The sequence below is a fragment of the Mesoplodon bidens genome (genome assembly GCF_964165515.1).
Source record: "Mesoplodon bidens genome assembly, chromosome: 8".
Lineage (NCBI taxonomy): Eukaryota > Metazoa > Chordata > Mammalia > Artiodactyla > Ziphiidae > Mesoplodon > Mesoplodon bidens.
The window spans coordinates 85,048,820-85,066,845 of NC_138165.1; the positions used below are offsets into that span (position 1 = coordinate 85,048,820).

The 18,026-nt window shown below is 43.3% G+C and overlaps 1 protein-coding gene across 8 annotated transcripts in view; it reads right to left on the reverse strand.

Annotated features, from left to right (window-relative positions):
- METTL21A (methyltransferase 21A, HSPA lysine) overlaps positions 1–18,026 on the reverse strand; it is a 58,510-nt gene that overhangs the window by 39,844 nt on the left and 640 nt on the right. For 5 of the 8 annotated variants that reach the window (XM_081242680.1, XM_081242678.1, XM_081242682.1 and 2 more), the window contains exons 2-4: positions 17,607–17,786; positions 15,907–16,018; positions 6,271–6,958 (exon numbers count right to left, since the gene is read on the reverse strand). In XM_081242680.1, coding sequence (XP_081098806.1) covers positions 6,561–6,958; positions 15,907–16,018; positions 17,607–17,753 — 657 coding nt within the window. In that variant the 5' untranslated portion in view covers positions 17,754–17,786 and the 3' untranslated portion in view covers positions 6,271–6,560. Of the gene's footprint in view, positions 1–6,270; positions 6,959–15,906; positions 16,019–17,606; positions 17,787–18,026 lie in introns of those variants that run through there. The other 3 variants (XR_014016519.1, XR_014016520.1, XM_081242683.1) reach the window with 1 other exon arrangement.

The window sequence follows — 18,026 nt, forward strand, 5'->3', positions numbered from 1 at the left end:
AAATAGACATTTTTGAGAGTGAAAGGGTGAGGTGTAAACCAGGATTGTGTTGAGCAAATTGGGACCTACGTTGACCCTCCTTGCAAATCGTGTTCAGGTGCTTGGACCGCCAGTAAAAGCAAACAGTGCCTATCTTCTCTCCATCCATATCTTTGCTGTCACTTGCTCATTTCACAAATACGTACCTGTTGAGAACATACTTCTGGGCACAGAAGTTCCTGTCCTCAAGACGCTCTAAGACACAGCCAAGGAAACAATTCTAACACATTTATACAATTTTAGCCCTGAATTCCAGACTCATATTTGTCATCTCTGATTGCAAAACAATAGGTCCAAACTGCACTTTTAATTACTCCTGTAAATCTCTTCTTCCTTTGGCTAGTTCTTCTCTGTCTTGCAGATGCTGCCATTATCCACTAAACTGGCAAAAACCCAGAAAAGCCCTGCCTTAATCAGTTTTATCCTTCCCCTCACTGCGTTTTAATTTCTCGACAACCTTCTTAAGCATATTGACCAAACTGGGGCTTAGGATTCTAATGAGCACCTAACAAGTGAAGAAGAAAGGGAATTTCCAGGAGTTTGAATGTAATTTTTATGATTGAGGTGAGGTGCAATTCACATAACAAAATTTATCATTTTAAAGTGAACAATTAGTGAGTGGCGTTTAGTGCATTCATAATGTATTATCACCACCTATATCTAGTTCCAAAACATTTTCATCACTCCGAAATGAAACGCTGTACTCAGTAAAGAGTAACTCTCAATTTTCTCCTCCAGCCCTTGGCAACCACCAATCTTTCTGTAGGCTCACCACTTCTGGATATTACACATAATCATGTGACATTTTGCATCTGGCTTCTTTTAGTTGTTAGCACACTGTTTTTGAGGGTCCTCCACATTGTAGCATTTATCAGTACTTCATTCCTTTTTATGTCTGAGTAGTATTCCAGTGTAGGTATATGCCACAATTTATCTGTTCATCTGTTGTACGTTGCAGTTATTTCCACTTTTGGACTACTGTAAATAATGCTTCCATGAACATTCATGTGCAAGTTTTTTGTTCTGGGTCCCTGTTTTCAATTCTTTGGGGTATACATCTAGGAGTGGAATAGCTGGGTCATAAATTCTGTTTAACTTTTTGAGGAACTGCCAAACTGCCTCACTGGCTGCACCATTTTACATTCCCACCAGTGATGTATGAGTGTTCCAATTTCTCTACATCCTGGCCAACACTTGTTATTTTGCTTTTTTAAAGAAAAATAGTAAAGCCATCCTCATGGATGTGAAGTGGTATCTCACTGGGGTTTTGATTTGTAATTCCTTAATGACTAACGATATTGAGCATCTTTTCATGTGTTTGTTGGCAATTTGTATACTTCTTTGGAGAAATGTCCAAGTTCATTGCTCTGTTTTTAATTTTTTGTTGTTGTTGAGTCTTATGAGTTCCACACATACTCTGCATATTAGACCCTTATCAGATAATATGATTTGCAAATATTCTCTTCCATCCTGTAAGTTTTCTTTTCACTTTCTTTTTATTTTATTTTATTTATTTTATTTTATTTTTTATTTTTTGCAGTATGCGGGCCTCTTATTGCTGTGGCCTCTCCCGTTGCGGAGCACAGCCTCCGGACGCGCAGGCTCAGCGGCCATGGCTCACGGGACCAGCCGCTCCGCGGCACGTGGGATCTTCCCAGACCGGGGCACGAACCCGTGTCCCCTGCATCGGCAGGCGGACTCTCAACCACTGCGCCACCAGGGAAGCCCTCACTTTCTTGATAATGTCCTCATTCTTATTTTTTAACTTAGTTTTTTACAGTAATATGTATATTTGGAAAAAACTAAACAGTACAAATGGGTGAGTTTGTGTATCCTTTTAGTGACAATCTGTGCATATACACACAAATGTAAATGTCTTTTCTCTCCTCATTCTCCCTTTTTTATATAAATGGTGCTTTTTTTCACTGAATGTGTCTTGGCAATAGTTGTATTTCAGTATATGTATATCTACCTCAGTTTAACAGGCGTGAAGTATTCCATTGTATAGATACAGCATAGTTTATTTAACCAGTACCCTCTTTTGTGGACATTCAGGTTGCTTGAAACTGCTGACTGTTAAGATATATACAAGTTAGTATAGATATATACAAGTTTGTATATCTCCAGGATAGATACTGAAAAGTGGAAACTTATTAAGTATGGTTTTCTTCATATTTGGAGGTGGTTTCCTAAGCAGTATTAATCTGCTAAATTAATAAAAATGTGTTGGTTAGTATTTTTTATGTCAAACTTCACAGTCTCTCTCTTCATATATATATTATATGAAAAAATATTAGAAGTAGCAGAACCAGCCTTACACAAAGTTATAAAAAAGCAAGCTGGCCCTTCCTTTTCTCAACTCTGTTATACTGTTTTCCCTTCTAATCTCCCTGAGAAACAGTTGTTCCCATCTAGGAAACAATTTTCCAGTATGCCATCTTTTCTAGTGTTAAATTTTAACCCTTCTCTGGTTGTAGAAAGAAAAGCATAACATGATTTTTATAGCAGAAGGAAACTTCTGAGCTAACAAATCCTCAATTTTTAAAGTGCAAAAAAAAGACCCTGAGGACTGCCCTGCTTTTTCTGAAGTTCACGTCAGTGCTAAGAGAACCCAAGTCTCCAGTTTCCCACAACAGGGAAATAATACTCACTGTAGTGTCTCACCTCATTCTTGTCAAAGAACTTGAAAATGCTACTTCTGTCTTCATAGAGGTTCTGGGGAGCAGTAAAATTACGACTTTCTCTGACACTAAAATAAATCACACGTCTGTTTCACCAACTATGTCTAGGACCTCTAACCAATACTGGTATATGAAAAAGTGATTTTTAAAAGTATCTTAAATTGTTGGGAATTCCCCGGCGGTCCAGTGGTTTAAGACTGAACTTTCATTGCTGAGGGCGCGGGTTCGATTCCTGGTCAGGGAACCAAGATCCCACAAGCCGAGTGGTGCAGCCAAAAAAATAAAAAAATAGAGTGCTTGAATTTTTTTAAAGGTATCTTAAACTGTTATTTTTGTTTCTTGATTTCAAAAATGACTGAAAATGCTTCTATCAACCACTATAAAAGCATAGAGATTAAACAGAAATGATGTTGGAAGTGAATCTTTTATATAAGTTCATAACAATTTTGTTACTCAGAATATGCTTTACATTTTGATATCCCTGATAATAGGCAATTTAATAAGGTAACTGATCTGTAAAGGAATCTGTATTTTTCATGAGTATATGTTTATTAAACTCCCTTTATGAAGAGGTCACTTAACACTTGAAATATAAATATGAGGTATGGTCCTTGTCTTATTGGAGCATAACTATTTGGTAAGATGAAACATTTCAGACAATGTTACTCTGCCCTCAGTTTTCAATCTAGTGTTCAGTTCACTTAGATAAAGTATTTTGATTGATTATAATTCTGATCCTTTAGTATAAAAGAATAAATGTACCGCTAGAAACTATCTGAAGATGGTACCATGGATTCAGATGGTTCTATCATGAACTAAAGCAAGATACCCTTAAGAGATAACTACTTAGAAGACAACAGCGTACTTTGTAGTTTTAGTTCTAAGAATATGATGTATATATTTTTTTTTAACTTTTTTTTTTTTTTTGCGGTACGCAGGCCTCTCACTGTTGGGGCCTCTCCCGTTGTGGAGCACAGGCTCCGGACGCGCAGGCTCAGTGGCCGTGGCTCATGGGCCCAGCCGCTCCGTGGCATGTGGGATCTTCCCGGACTGGGGCATGAACCCGTGTCCCCTGCATTGGCAGGCGGACTCTCAACCACTGCGCCACCAGGGAAGCCCTGATGTATATTTTAACTTAGCATCTTGGCCATGGTATTTGATTTTTAACTGGGAAGAAAGTTACTGATACCCACTGGCTAAGTTAACTGCATAACAGTTTGAAGAAACTGAGCAATGTGAGGATCAAGGCTTACTTAGTACACTAGGTCCAGAGACTAGATTTCTAACCTTAACTTGAAGACAAAACAAGCACACGTAAAATTCACGTTTATGGGATAAATTAATCCTTTTCTCCTAAGTAAAAAATGTCACAACTTCGTTGACATCTATAGTGGACAATGCGCTACAATATCCAGATATAGTCTCATGTCCCCATCCCCACACACACATCCCTGAAGCACTCATTTCCCAGCTTCTGGGAATGTTCGTGGCTGATGGCTCTCAGCTGAGTCTCAGGTGTTGTCTTCACCCCAAGGTTCAGCTCCTTGCATCCAATGACTGACGACACAAGGATGTAAGTCCCACCCCCCTGCCTCAATACCCAGCTTCCGGCCACCTCAGCTCTGAATTCCACTGAGGACTTTCCTGACTGCATCCCAACCCAATTTCTTCCTCTTTCCCAGTCCTGCTACTTTTACTCCATCAGAGGTGTCTCTCTCGAAAGCATTCTCATTTAAACGTTCTGCACCTTAACCTTCACCTCTGAGTCTATTTCCCTAGAGAACTGGACCTGTGGCCACATTTTGAACTGAAAGCCAAAAAAAATCATTTGATTTTCACTTAGACAACCAAGGTATTCCTGCTGAATTTTTCTCACCTCTTCTATTTGTAGGCCAAGGGGAAAGAATTACCTTCAACCTTTTCTGAGTCTTACTGGTTTTTATGAAAATGTAAAAGAAGCCGATCACTGCTTCTTTCACTTGGTAGAGCATCCAGGCTCCCCGCCCACCCCATGGACACCCCAAGACATTCTAATACCTCTCTCCAAAGTTAGGGATGTTAAAGGAAAGCAGCTGAACTCCAATTAGTATCTTCATTTCTAATACCATACCTAGATGGGATTAGTCTTTCATTATAGTGTTGTTGATATTGCAGGGCTTTTATTTTACTTTTTTTAAAAGACCTTCCATGCCTACGGTGCAGTACTGGCATTTTATGGATTCAGTAAGCTGTGGATATTTCAATTTCATGTGCATTTATCAGAATTGTGTTGAACCGGTACATCACAATCTCAGAATTTTAAATTCACCTTTATTAAAGCCAAACCTCTATTTAAAATATGTGTAGAAAACAAAGTATTTGGTGTTTCCACCTCCAAAATATTCACTAAAAGGTTAAGAGGGAGGAGGTCTTGTTTCTAAGCGTTTACGAAGGAAATCTATCTCTAGTACCAAATACCATACTGAGATTATAATATTCTTTGGATCTCAATCTGCTTAAGCTGTTGTTTAAGCTTTTACATTGGGAAAAAAGGGCAGGGTATGTGTGTGACTTCACAAAGTCTATCAAAGATAATCATAAAATAATTTAGCAACCAATTAACCCAGAGATCAATACAGTCTAAATGTAATGTATCTTTTTCAATCAACAAATATTTGGTTATGATATACTAGATACTGGGGAGGCTATAATGAAAGGGGCAGAAGCATTCCTGGCCCTCAAGAAGCTCACAGACTTCTGGGGAGCACAGACACTGAGTAAGCAATTACCAGTACAATACAGATGGAGCTTATACTTGGGGAGCTAACCTCCCATAGTGGGATGAGGTTTAAAACTTTTTTTCATTGTCATCCTATGCAGCATAAGGAGGCAGGGAAAGCCTAGGAAAGAAATACAAAAACAACATTTGACAAAGGGTAAAGCTGAAGGGAGAAACTATAGCTTTTGATTTGAAGATAACCTATTCCCAGCACATAGAGGTAAAAGATTTTAGGTGCTATCAAAAAGTAACTAAAATTTTACTTTGACTTACACCTTTGTTTATATACCTAAATCCGAAATTACGCCAGAAAGCATGTGAGACCTTAGAAAACTCACATCCTAATCTTAAACAACCAAAAGTATTTAAGACCTAAATGCAGTAGACAAAAGATTTCAAGAGTATTAACAGCTCAGGGAATGTCCATTAAACCTCTTGGGTTTTTTTTTGTTTTTGCGGTACGAGGGCCTCTCACTGTTGTGGCCTCTCCCATTGCGGAGCACAGCCTCCCGCCACGCAGGCTCAGCAGCCATGGCTCACGGGCCTAGCCGCTCGGCGGCATGTGGGATCCTCCCGGACCGGGGCACGAACCTGTGTCCCCTGCGTCGGCAGGTGGACTCTCAACCACTGCGCCACCAGGGAAGCCCAAACCTCTTGTTTTATACTCAGAAAATTAGAAAACTGGGCTAACCGTATGTCTTAGAATGTGTTTTAAATGATTTGCAGGATCTAGCCTCACCAAAACAAGCTCACTGCTTTGAAGATGCCTTTATACCAACCCTTCATCACAGCATCAGTGAAAATTGTTTATTGAGAGGGAGCAGTATGGGATACAGAAACAACATAAACCAACATCGCACACTTTCCTTTAATGTTAATTGAATTTCAGAGTGAGTAAAACATAACTAAGAAGTCACAGCAATGGGACAAAGTGCTTTGTTTTAAAACTGCACATTTGCTTTGCCTTTTGAGAACCTTTGGTTAGACTTTTTGTACAGTAAGCCATTTCATTACATACGGTTATATTCCCAGTCTAAGACCTTAATTGACACAGTGACAACATTCTCATAAATTATAGCCAACTACAACTCCTCCCTCAGGCTTCTCTTCTGTGCTTTGTAAATATGTACATCTTTTTCAGGATCATAGTGAACCTTACTCACAGTAAATTGCCTCTCAAGCATCGCTAAGAAGTTGTGATCCCGTTCATAGCGAATTCGGCAAGCTAAAAGAATCACAGAGTGGTTGCTACAGAGATGTTCCAATGTTTGAAGAAGATCTGTGAATGTTTCTTCTAAATATATGATATCAGCTCCAAGTATCAGGTCAAATTCTCCAGGTGAAAAACTCCCCAAATTCTGTCCCCAGGTCAGCTCCTTAACAACAGCTCTGGGCAGGATATGGGGAGGTAAGTTGGCTTGAACGTTTGATTTAAGAAACTCTAATGCTACTTTTCGATCCGTGATAGTCACATGAGCACCTAGAACATGGGACAGAAAGTAATGCACACATCAGTACAACTAATAGGTAGAGGGGTCAAGTTAAAGAGCAGGGTGAGTGTCTCTAAGTATTCCACCTGACAGGCACAATATGATGCCTTCGTGGAGAGCTGTGACATGTCAGAACCATGGCCAGCTGCTCCTTCCCTACTGCCTGTAGGTAAAAGTGAAACTTTGGTTTGCCTCTATGACACACTTGCTGTTTGCTGAAGTTATGCCTATTAAATACAGGTGACAAGCTAGCTGATGCTTCTGAATTGTGCAGACAGAAGTGGCCCACCCTTCACAGGTATCTACCATTATACTTCATTCATCAGGTCACCATCTTCAAGTCAGTAGGCCTCAGGGTAAAATGGAGTCCCAAGATGAAAAATCTGGGAGCAAACGATTATGAGGATGACAAGATACCATAAACCGGGAAAGGTTCCCTTCTGGGGCTAAAGCTTTAAAAAGAATCAAGGAAAAGATTTACTGGCTACTAAGAAATCTCAGTCTTCCTCTCCTTATGCTGTCATGAAGCAGACAATCTATATGTATTCATGCAATTCATACATAATTATTGAAAAATAGTAAAGTTAGAAATTACTAGATTGTATTAAAGTACTGTAGGTTAAAATGTGAGGTAATGTTCTCTATGTGCTAAGTTTCTACCTGCAATGTGTAAAATGAATGAGGCAATACTTTATTAATCTGTTTCTTTTTTTTTTTTTTTTTTTTTTTCTTTTTGCGGTATGCGGGCCTCTCACTGTTGTGGCCTCTCCCGTTGCGGAGCACAGGCTCCGGATGCGCAGGCCCAGCGGCCATGGCTCACGGGCCCAGCCGCTCCGCGGCATATGGGATCCTCCCAGACCGGGGCACGAACCCGTATCCCCTGCATCGGCAGGCGGACTCTCAACCACTGCGCCACCAGGGAGGCCCTATTAATCTGTTTCTTGAGGGTTGTTTACCATGAACTAAGAGATCCAACTTTTTGAACTAATATGACCGAGAGAAGTCTGAACTGGTAGGTATCCTTCCGGAGAAGCAACCACACAAGGTCAGCCCTGAAATACCTCACCTACATTGTGTTAACACTATAGTACATGTAATCCTGCTTGGTTTTGACCCCATAAATTCTGAAACTTAAAAATTATGTTTCATTCTTTCCTAAAATTATTTCTCATCTGCATCCTTCAGTCTGCAATCTTCATGGGTAATCCCCAAGAGGATCCCAGACCATTTCAGTGGCAGCTTATACTGAATGTTTCTTATCTTGACATGTAACATTAGGACAGTATGTAATTCAGTTTGACATCTGACTCAGTCCTGAGTGTGACACTATGAAAATGTGCGAGTCGTTAGATGCATACACCTACCACTTTGACCATTTGCTGCTAGACAGAGTGCTGCCCAATGAGCAAAATTCAGTGATACTTTTCATCTCTCTTGATAACAGAAATCACAGACAGCCTTTTCCTGGTTTAACTTAGAACTTTACCTCTGGATTTCCTAACAGTCTACAGAGTACTCTGCTGGGAATACTGGAGTGATCTGGTCTTCTGCATGTCACCTCAGTGTTCCTGTTAATAGCTCTTAGATGGAGACCTCCTCTAACTCCTGTCTCAGGGATTTCTGAGGCTACTTCTAACCTGCCAGGTGTTCCAGGAGTTTCAGTAGGATCTTAACGTCAGTTGACCATGCCCCATAATGTCCATCAATTCTACAAACATCCAAGTGTCTACCAACAGCATGGGAGAAAAACCCCTACCCTCATAGAAATTACGTTCAAGTGAGGAGATAGGCAGCAAGAGGTGTTTTTAAAAGTAGGAAATCTAGTATGTTAGTTGGAGATACCCACTAAGGAAAAAAATAAAGCAGGAAAGAGAGACATAAAACATCAGGAAGGGGCTTCCCTGGTGGCGCAGTGGTTGAGAGTCCGCCTGCCGGTGCAGGGGACGCGGGTTCGTGCCCCGGTCCGGGAAGATCCCACATGCCGCAGAGCGGCTGGGCCCGTGAGCCATGGCCGCTGAGCCTGCGCGTCCGGAGCCTGTGCTCCGCAACGGGAGAGGCCACAACAGTGAGAGGCCCGCGTAATGGAAAAACAAAACAAAACAAAACATCAGGAAGTAAGAGAGTTGGGTAGAAAGGGAAGGCCTCACTAAGAAGGTGACTTAGGTGAGGGAATAACCGAATGCATATCAGGGGGAAGAAGATTCCTAGCAAGTAGAAGAGCAAGTGCAAAGGCCTACAGGGGCAGGCAAGGAGGAGGCTAGAGGGGCTGGAAGGAGGGATGAAGCAGGAGGAGACAAAGTGAGAGGAGCAACAGGTTGAAGAAGTAACCGAAGGGAGGCAGTGCAGCTGGGGCTTCCCAGGTTAAGTTCCAAAAAGGCTCTGGCGTTTTCTGAGTGAGACGGGAAGCCACTGGAGCGTGCTGAGCAGAAGTACTAGGGATCTGACTTAGGTTTTAACAGAAGTCCTAGCAGTGGGGCAAGGCCAGAAGCAAGAAGACCTGTGAGGAGGTGGCCACAGTGATGCAGGTGGGCGAGCTGCAGGCTCCCTTCTTGTTGTCACGGCTCCCAGACTCCCACCACAGGCCAAGTCCCAAACACAGGCCACCCAGCAGTAACCACTCTCCTGACTCTGGCAATCACTCCCGCAACCAGTTACTCGATTTTTTTTTCTTTTTTTTGGCGGTACGCGGGCCTCTCACTGTTGTGGCCTCTCCCGCTGCGGAGCACAGGCTCTGGACGTGCAGGCTCAGCGGCCATGGCTCACGGGCCCAGCCACTCCGTGGCATGTGGGATCCTCCCGGACCGGGGCACGAACCTGTGTCCCCTGCATCAGCAGGTGGCCTCTCAACCACTGCGCCACAAGGGAAGCCCTAGTTACTCGATTTTTATCACCCAAATATTCAGCTCACAGAATATTATCATCTTGCCTCTGGTTTTGTTTTGGGAGTTTTTGTTTGTTTATTTGGGTGAAGGGTATGCAGGATGTCTTAAGTTTCTTTTAACCTATCAGTTTCCCCTATTTATTTATTTATTTATTTATTTTTTCTCCTGCAATTTAGGGAAGAAACAAATCATCTGTCCTGTAGTTTCCCCCAGTCTAGATTTGGCTGATTATGCCATTTGTATAGTTTGACATGTTCCTCTGTGCTCTGTATCCCCTGTAAATTTGTTTGATTTGAGTCTGATTTTTTGAACAAGAGTGTTTCGGAGGTGGTGGTGGTGTTTTTCATCAAGAGGATGTAATATCTGGTAGGCTCTATTTTTGTGATGTGAGCAACCACAAATACTCAATGCCCAGATCCTTAATTTATTAGATTCGTTTTGCATTTATTTGTTGAGTAAGCTTCTTTCAATTACTACTTGGCTATTCATTTTGTAGAGGAAGTGTGTGAATAGGAATTGTTTGAATAGGCAGGATAAATTTTGCTCTCCCCTTTTATAAACCACATTTCAAAGAGTTGGTTTCTAAGTATCCTCCAAAGATGGCAGATTGGGTTTACTTTGGCGTTGTTGTATCATGAACTCATGCATTAAACATAACTGATGTATTTAAACCCACGCCACCATCATTATCGATGTTCAAATCGTCTATCTTCTGCCAACGGACTTTTGACACAAACCCAGTCATGCTCGATAGCTTCCTTGCTACCTGGTGCAACAAGATATTCCAGGGTCAACTTATACATTTCCTGCTACAGAACTATAATCAGCCACTTATTAAGTTTTATTTTTTACTTTTTGGATGGGAGGAATAACCGCAAGTTTGTATGCTGACTAGAATGATCAGGTAGAAGGAGGGAAAAGTGATAATGCAGGAAAGAGAACCACTAGAACACCACCCTTGAACAGGCAAGAGAGGGCTGGCCCCGGGGAGGAGCCACAGTGCACCCGCATACAGCATCAGGAACAAAGGCAGACGGTGGATGCAGACGCAGGGGGTGGTTAGAGACAGTGCCGGGACCTTATAGAAGTTCTCTTGATTGCTTCAATCTTCTCAGTAAAATAAGGAGAAATGTCATCAGCTGAGAGTGAAAGTGGAGACAGGAGGACTGGAGGGCAGCAGAGGGGGAGCAGAGCTGGACTCCTCAGCAGCCCGAAGAGCCCCCCAGAGGGTCCCGGCCAGGGATTTAACATGAGACCCAGAAGTCGTCTGTTTCCTCCAGCCACATTCAGCTGCCTGGGTGCAGGCCTGGCACAAAGCGCAGAGCTGCACGTAACCTTGTTTTGAGCCCAGTGAAGAGGATGAAGCAAGGAAGTGCAGGGTATTGACGGTACGTGAAGATGGTAACAAAATGACTGCCCGTGAGATTTATGCTGGGTAAGGAGGGTGATGAGACCATATTTAGTTCATGAAAAACTAATGGAAACTGACCCAAGAAGACAATATAGCCTGCTGTCACTCACTTGGTAATGGAAAAAGAACATGTAAACATTTGTCACTACTTTTAGTTTTTAGTTTTGTAAGCAACGCCTTGATTTATTCAAGCGTTGGAGCACAGAGTGTGCGCTAAAGATACAGAGATGGGTAAGAAAGGCCTTGCCCTCTAGGGACTGAGAGTCTCATGAGAGAGACACACATAAACGTAATTCTGATGCAGGGTAGGGAGTGAAATATAGGAAATTATGTGGTCACAAAGGAAAAATTCTTCGAGAGGAGCAGAGGTCGAAGAAAGATTTCGGAAGGAAAGGAAACCTGAGCTTACACTTGGAAGATGTGGCATTAACCAGAGGAGAGAGGTGAAGAGGGGAATTCAAGGCAGAAGGGACAGGCCAGAGGCAGTGTGTGTGTCACTGGAACGTCACTCAGTGCACCTGTGCTGAAAAAGTCAGCACAGTGAGATGACAGAGCCTCACTAAGAAGCCTGGGATTTGGCCTGCAGGCAATGGGAAGGCACAGCGTCACCCCATCACTTCTGCATTGTACATGCGCCACACTGACAGCTATTGGGAAAAGTGGGTTTGATAAGACAGAGGTAGAAAGGTCAGGTGGGAATGTGGATAGAATCTTGAGTGCTCAAATGATGAGCACTCCAGCCAGCCAGTGGGAATGGAAAGGGAGAAGTGGAATCAAGAAATAGTTAAAAGACCCAGCAGGGCTCAAGGGCCGGGGGGGCAGCGGGGAGGGCAGGTCAAGGAGTTGGCCTGAGTGACTACTTGGATAGTGACGCTAACTCAGAACAAAAGAGAAAGGACAAGTTTGGAAAGGGAATTAGAGTTCAAGTTTAAACACGTGCTGACAAATAGCCACGTACAGACATCAACAGCTTTCATTTAAACGTACAAGTTGAAAGTTCAGTGGAGACTTGCACTGGAATTACAGAAAACTAAAAGACGATTTTTTTTTTTTTTTTTTTTTGCGGTACGCGGGCCTCTCACTGTTGTGGCCTCTCCCGTTGTGGAGCACAGGCTCCGGACGCGCAGGCTCAGCGGCCATGGCTCACGAGCCCAGCCGCTCCGCGGCATGTGGGATCTTCCCGGACCGGGGCACGAACCCGTGTCCCCTGCTTCGGCAGGCGGACTCTCAACCACCGCGCCACCAGGGAAGCCCCTAAAAGACGATTTCTTGCTGAGCATTATATTTAAGACAGTGGTCCTTAGATTTGGTTGGGCATCAAATCGCCTGGGAAGCTTTTAAAATCCAGATTCCTGACCCCAACCCAACTTACAGAACCCTGTCTTTAAGATGTGATTTTTTTTCCTAAGAATAGTTTTCAAGTAGTATAAAGGCTGAAGAGGTTTTCAAATGAAGAACCAGGATTTGAGAGTCAGAATTGGATTCAAATTCTAACTCCCCAATCCATTAGCTTTTGACCTTGGGCAAGTTACTTGACATCTATTAAGCCTCCATTTCGACACTTTGAAAAGAGCTCCAAGTAGACCTACTATGCCGGGTTGTGGTGAGGATGAAGGCCATAAAGACACAGCACCCAGAACACAGGAACCGCCCAGGAATTAGCATCTGTTTTTTCTTTTAACAAGAAAATCTCATCACCCTAGATTAACATTCTGCATATCATTGACCATTTGCGGGGGAGGCTTTTTAATGTAATTTGTCTTTTCCCCCCTCTGGCCCCAGTTAGAGTTAGAATGGATGCTTCCTGAGAGCAGTGACCTGCTGCTCTAGAACCATGACAGGCACGTGGTGGGTGTTCCCCAGAGTCGGGAATCAATGAGTTAGGTTACAAAAAATGAAAATAGTTTAAAAAGGGGAACAATCAACCTCTTTCTGACATTTCCAAAGCACTACCTATTCTAGTTCTGTTTCCATTTTAAAGAGATTAACTTTTTCTTACTCTTAGGTTTCAACATCAAAATTTCTCCAGCCTAATACTTTGTAGCCACAAATAATGAGCATGAAAAGCATGCCATAGCACAGAGAAATGTGCATGACATGTTAAATGAAACATCATATATGTCTGAAAATATACATGCACACACATAGGCACACGTATGGAATCACGATTATAACTATGATTAAAATACGGATGGAGAAAAGGAATAGGAGGAAATACACCAAAATGCTAACGGTAATTATATTGCAAAGTCATGAATAAGCAGAATCTTTGGTGGGTTTTTCTTTTTTAGACTGCTTCCAGGGCTATTTTTGTAATAGAGCTATATCATTTTTATAACAGAAACAGTAATTTTCATGATTTTCTAGTTCATCTCTTATTCCAGAGCTATTTGGGTATCTACTGTGTGCCAGCTGCTGTACTAGGGCCAAGGACACACAGAACGAGACACGGCCCCATTCCTCAGGAGCCTCAGCCTGCCAGGAGAGACAGACACATGAAACAACTAACTGCCTACAGTGAAATGTGACAGAGCTGGGGCGGAGGACACCGAGCGCTGTGGGGAAGAGAAAGAAGGGAGCCATTAATTCTGCTTCGGGGCAACCACAAGAACACCGTCTGCCATTCTGCTGTTCTCGCCCCTCCCAGAGTCCCCATCTTTTGTGGCAACAACTAACTGGTCCTTCGCTCTGTGATGGTCTTTGAAGAACCTTATGCTGGCTTTCCCAAGCCCACAGATCCAGATTTCTAGATCAGAAATGAAGATGCAGAGAACACTTGTCGAGCATTTACTTTGTGCCCGTCAGCGAGCTAACAGATTTCTATGCCTGCTCTCATTTGATCCTCGCTGGCCAGTCAATATGGTTATTATCCCCAGTTTATTGGGAAACTGAAGTTTAGAGATTCAGCAACTTGCCCAAGGTGACATAGCTAGTAAGAATTAAAGGTGGTCAGAGCCCATGGAGAGTGGACTTGTGGTTGGGGGATTTGAGGGCGTGGTGGTGGGGAAGGAAGTATTGGGAGTTTGGGATTGGCAGATGCCAAACTATTGTATGTGGAATGGATGGACAGCAGAGTCCTACTGTGTAGCACAAGGAACTAACTGTATTCAGCCTCCTGTGATGGACCGTAACGGAAAATGTGTGTATGCGTGGCTGGGTCGCCTTCCTGTGCAGCAGATGTGGGCACGGCACCGTGAATCAACTATGCTTCAATAAAATTAAATTGAAACAAAAAAAGGTCAGAGCCAAGTGGGCCTCTAACCCTTTGCAGGTCACCACGCTCTGCTGTGTCGATAGCAGTGAAGAGGCCCTGTTCTCAGGAGGAGACAGAAGAAACCTCATTTCCCCTTCCAGGTAAGTCCTATCAAACATCACAGAGATGGGAGTTAGTGCCATGGAAAGAAAAGAACCTGGGCCTCTGTGTCTGATAAGCCTGGTTTGAGTCTCGGGTCACCACTGACCAGGACTTCAGAAAGTGGCTTAATCTCCCGGAATCCCAGCTTCACTGGAAAAATGAAAATTAAAAATATACCTAACATACACAGGGACGATATAAGGTTAACCTGAGGAGATCAAAAGGTGGTGTATCGGCTAGGGCCTCCTCAGTGGCTGACAGTGCTGTGGTGTCAGACAGATGGACCTACATCAGTTTCTATGTTCACACTTCCACCCACCACTCCTGCCCGTGCTCCCCATCAAATCCTGGGAGGCAAAATCTAAACAGAGAAAGGAATACTGAAAAAGATATGTTACCAGAAAAAGGACAGGACAAAAGTGGGGCTTTAGTGGGTGCTCAAGGACCTGTACACACTTGATGGAACTCTAGATCCTGACCACCCAAGTGTGGTCTGAGGACCAGCAGTTACGGCATCATCATCATCACCTGGGAGCTTGTTAGAAATGCAGGCTCTCAGGCCCCACCCCAGACCTACAGAAGCAGAAACTGCATTTTAACAAGAGCTCCAGGTGACAACACTGAAGTGGGGAATATTATACACTGTATCTCAGAGCCTGGTCTATCCAATCAAGGCACAGCTTGAAATGTATGAGCAGGAAGTTGTAGAAAAGAGTCAACAATGAATTATAAAATAGAAATGAAGCTTAAAAATACTCCAGGCCTAAACTAATGTCTGTATGCCAAGCAAAAACCGACAAACCTTGGTATCATTTCAGAACTGCACACTGTTTAATAGATGTCAGTACAAACTTCAGGGGGGGCCAGCCCTCCCTAAAAGAAAAAAACCAGCAAAGCTTCCTCAGCAATGAAGTAAGAGACTATCTGCTCTCCCGACCTCCTAGGGTTAAATCCGAGAGTACAGAGACAGCACCTAAACAGGAAAAAGCTATGTACACAAATAAGATAATTCTCTTTGAACTCAGTTGCCTTAAGATCATATTATGGGCATCACGGAAGTGAAGTGGGCAAAGCAATCTCCCGTGAGAAGTATAAATAATAGGATGAGAGAGAGAGAAGGAATTAGCCTTCCTGGAGTTGAGAGCACTGCAGTTGGCCTGTGACTCATAATAAGTACAGGGGGAGAAAAGTAACCCAATAAGAGGGAAACTAGCAATGAGCTCTGCGTCAGGAAAAGGTGCCCCTCCGTGAGTTCCACTCACACAGGAGTGAGCCATGCGTCACACTCACCCAGCAGGGCAGCCACCATGCCCACCAGCCCCGTGCCAGCACCCAGCTCCACGGCAGAGCAGCCCCTGAGCTCCACAGCTCCCATCTCCAGATACGTGGCCAGAATGACAGCCTGAGTCAAAACACAGCATGACAATTTAGGTCAACAAGCGCTTTAGGGCCTGAAGCGTTTCAAGCAGGCTACATGCTCCAAGAAGACATCACATACCCCCCTCCCACCGCAAGGTTCAATTCCCAGTGTAACAGCTCACACAGGAACTCAGCTGCTGCTGGGAGGTCACCTGGAGCAAGCACAGACACCGAGCTCCGCAGCACAGCTGCCCCAGGCCCCACCAGAGGCCCTTACGGGGGACAGCAGTGGTCAGAGAAACTGCCCACCCAGGATAGGGTCCTGCTGAATCTGGGAAGGCTAATTTCTTACTGTGTCACAGCATTTTTACACTCGAGGTTTATAAAATCACTCTGGTAGAGCTGACATGAACAGTCTCTGTGATTCTGCTTAAAGGAAAGTCCAGTTCCTAAACCAAGTTCAAATCAGCAAGGCCACAACCAAAGGGAAAAAGCAGAGCAGCACCAAGGCTCCTGGAGTTTCCTCCCTCTCTCCTACTCTCCTGCGTCCCTAATGCTCATCACCCCAGAGGAGCTGGGCATCAAAAGGTAAGTTTTAGCCAAAGGTTTGGACTTGATGTGTGAGTTAGCATTTGCCTATAACTCTATAAATCACTGTATACTGTTAACGTGATTTTAAAATATAATTTGTTCTTCATGGCCACATACTATTAGCATATAACGTAATTTTAAAATATAATTTGTTCTTTATGGCCACATACTATTAGCGTACTTAGCAATTCCTCTTCTTGGTGAGAATGTAGGAGATTCGCCCATTCCTCAACTGTTATGCATCTTTATTACTCTTTCTGAGAAAACTTTTCTTGTAGTTACCCTGGACCAGATTCCTAGAAGTGGTATTACTGGGTTATGATATATCAAGACTTTTATTCCTAAGTGTTTCTCTAACACCCCTGATACAATATTAAGATTGTAAAATTGCATCTACACCAATCATTTATCCAACATTCACTGAGCTCCCACCGAATCCCAGGTGTGGCTAGATGCTTAGGGCAAGTCTCTGTCACAAGCAGCTGAAAGAACAGTGCTGGGAGAGAAGAAAGTAAAGCAGCAATTATAGTATAATTTTTGATCATTACAACTATGGAAAACTTAAAGAAAACACATGATCTTCATTTTTGGCTTTGTCAGTTTACAATATTCTTTGTGCAATGTTAAACTTAAAAACTAACTGAATAATTATTGTCCAAAGCAGCTAGGGGCCCCAGCTTTCCTTCCAGTCCTCCCTCTTCCCTGCTGGGTAAATTACTGGTAAGTCATTTAATTTCTTTCAGTTGTCTTTCTTCACCCTTAAAATGCAATCTATTTGGTGGGGAGGGAGCAGGGAAGTGATTCTAATGGGTAGGACTTATTTTTTTTTGGAACGGGTGGAGGGATGCCATGTTTTAAAATTGAGCAGTAGTGATAGTTGCACCACTCTGTGAACTTACTTAAAAACACACACATACACACTTTAAATAGGTGAAATGTACGGTATGTGAATTACAACGCAATAAAGCTGTTACTTTTTAAAAATAAAGACCAGTCTTATAATCAATTGCTGATGCTCAGAGGCCCTGGGGCTAACTTACCGCGTCCCAAACCACCGCTGCGACTCCCAGTTGCTTCCAGTCCTGCCGGATCTGTATCGTGTGGTTTGCCAAGGAGAAGGTGGCAACAGGCTTGTGAAATCTCTGCAGCCCCATTTCCGCGGTCTCTTCATAGGGCACCAGGGCCATCTCGCCCGCGCCCAGCTCTCTGCTCGCTCAAAGCTGTGAGGCAAAAGAATCCTGAGTGAGGTTCTAGCCAGAAAATGCATTCTCTCTCTAGTAGCTCCAAATGCTTCTTAAGGCCGTTTTACAAGTTCAAAAGAAGAAACGGGGTTGCGGGAAGCCTTTGCCTAATTCCTTTTGCCTGGCTCTCCTGGGAAGTGAGATTTCGCTGGGAATTCACGCCAAAGGTGCGGGATGGCTATGCACTCAGCTGTAACCACTCAGTGAATTTGCAGCGGG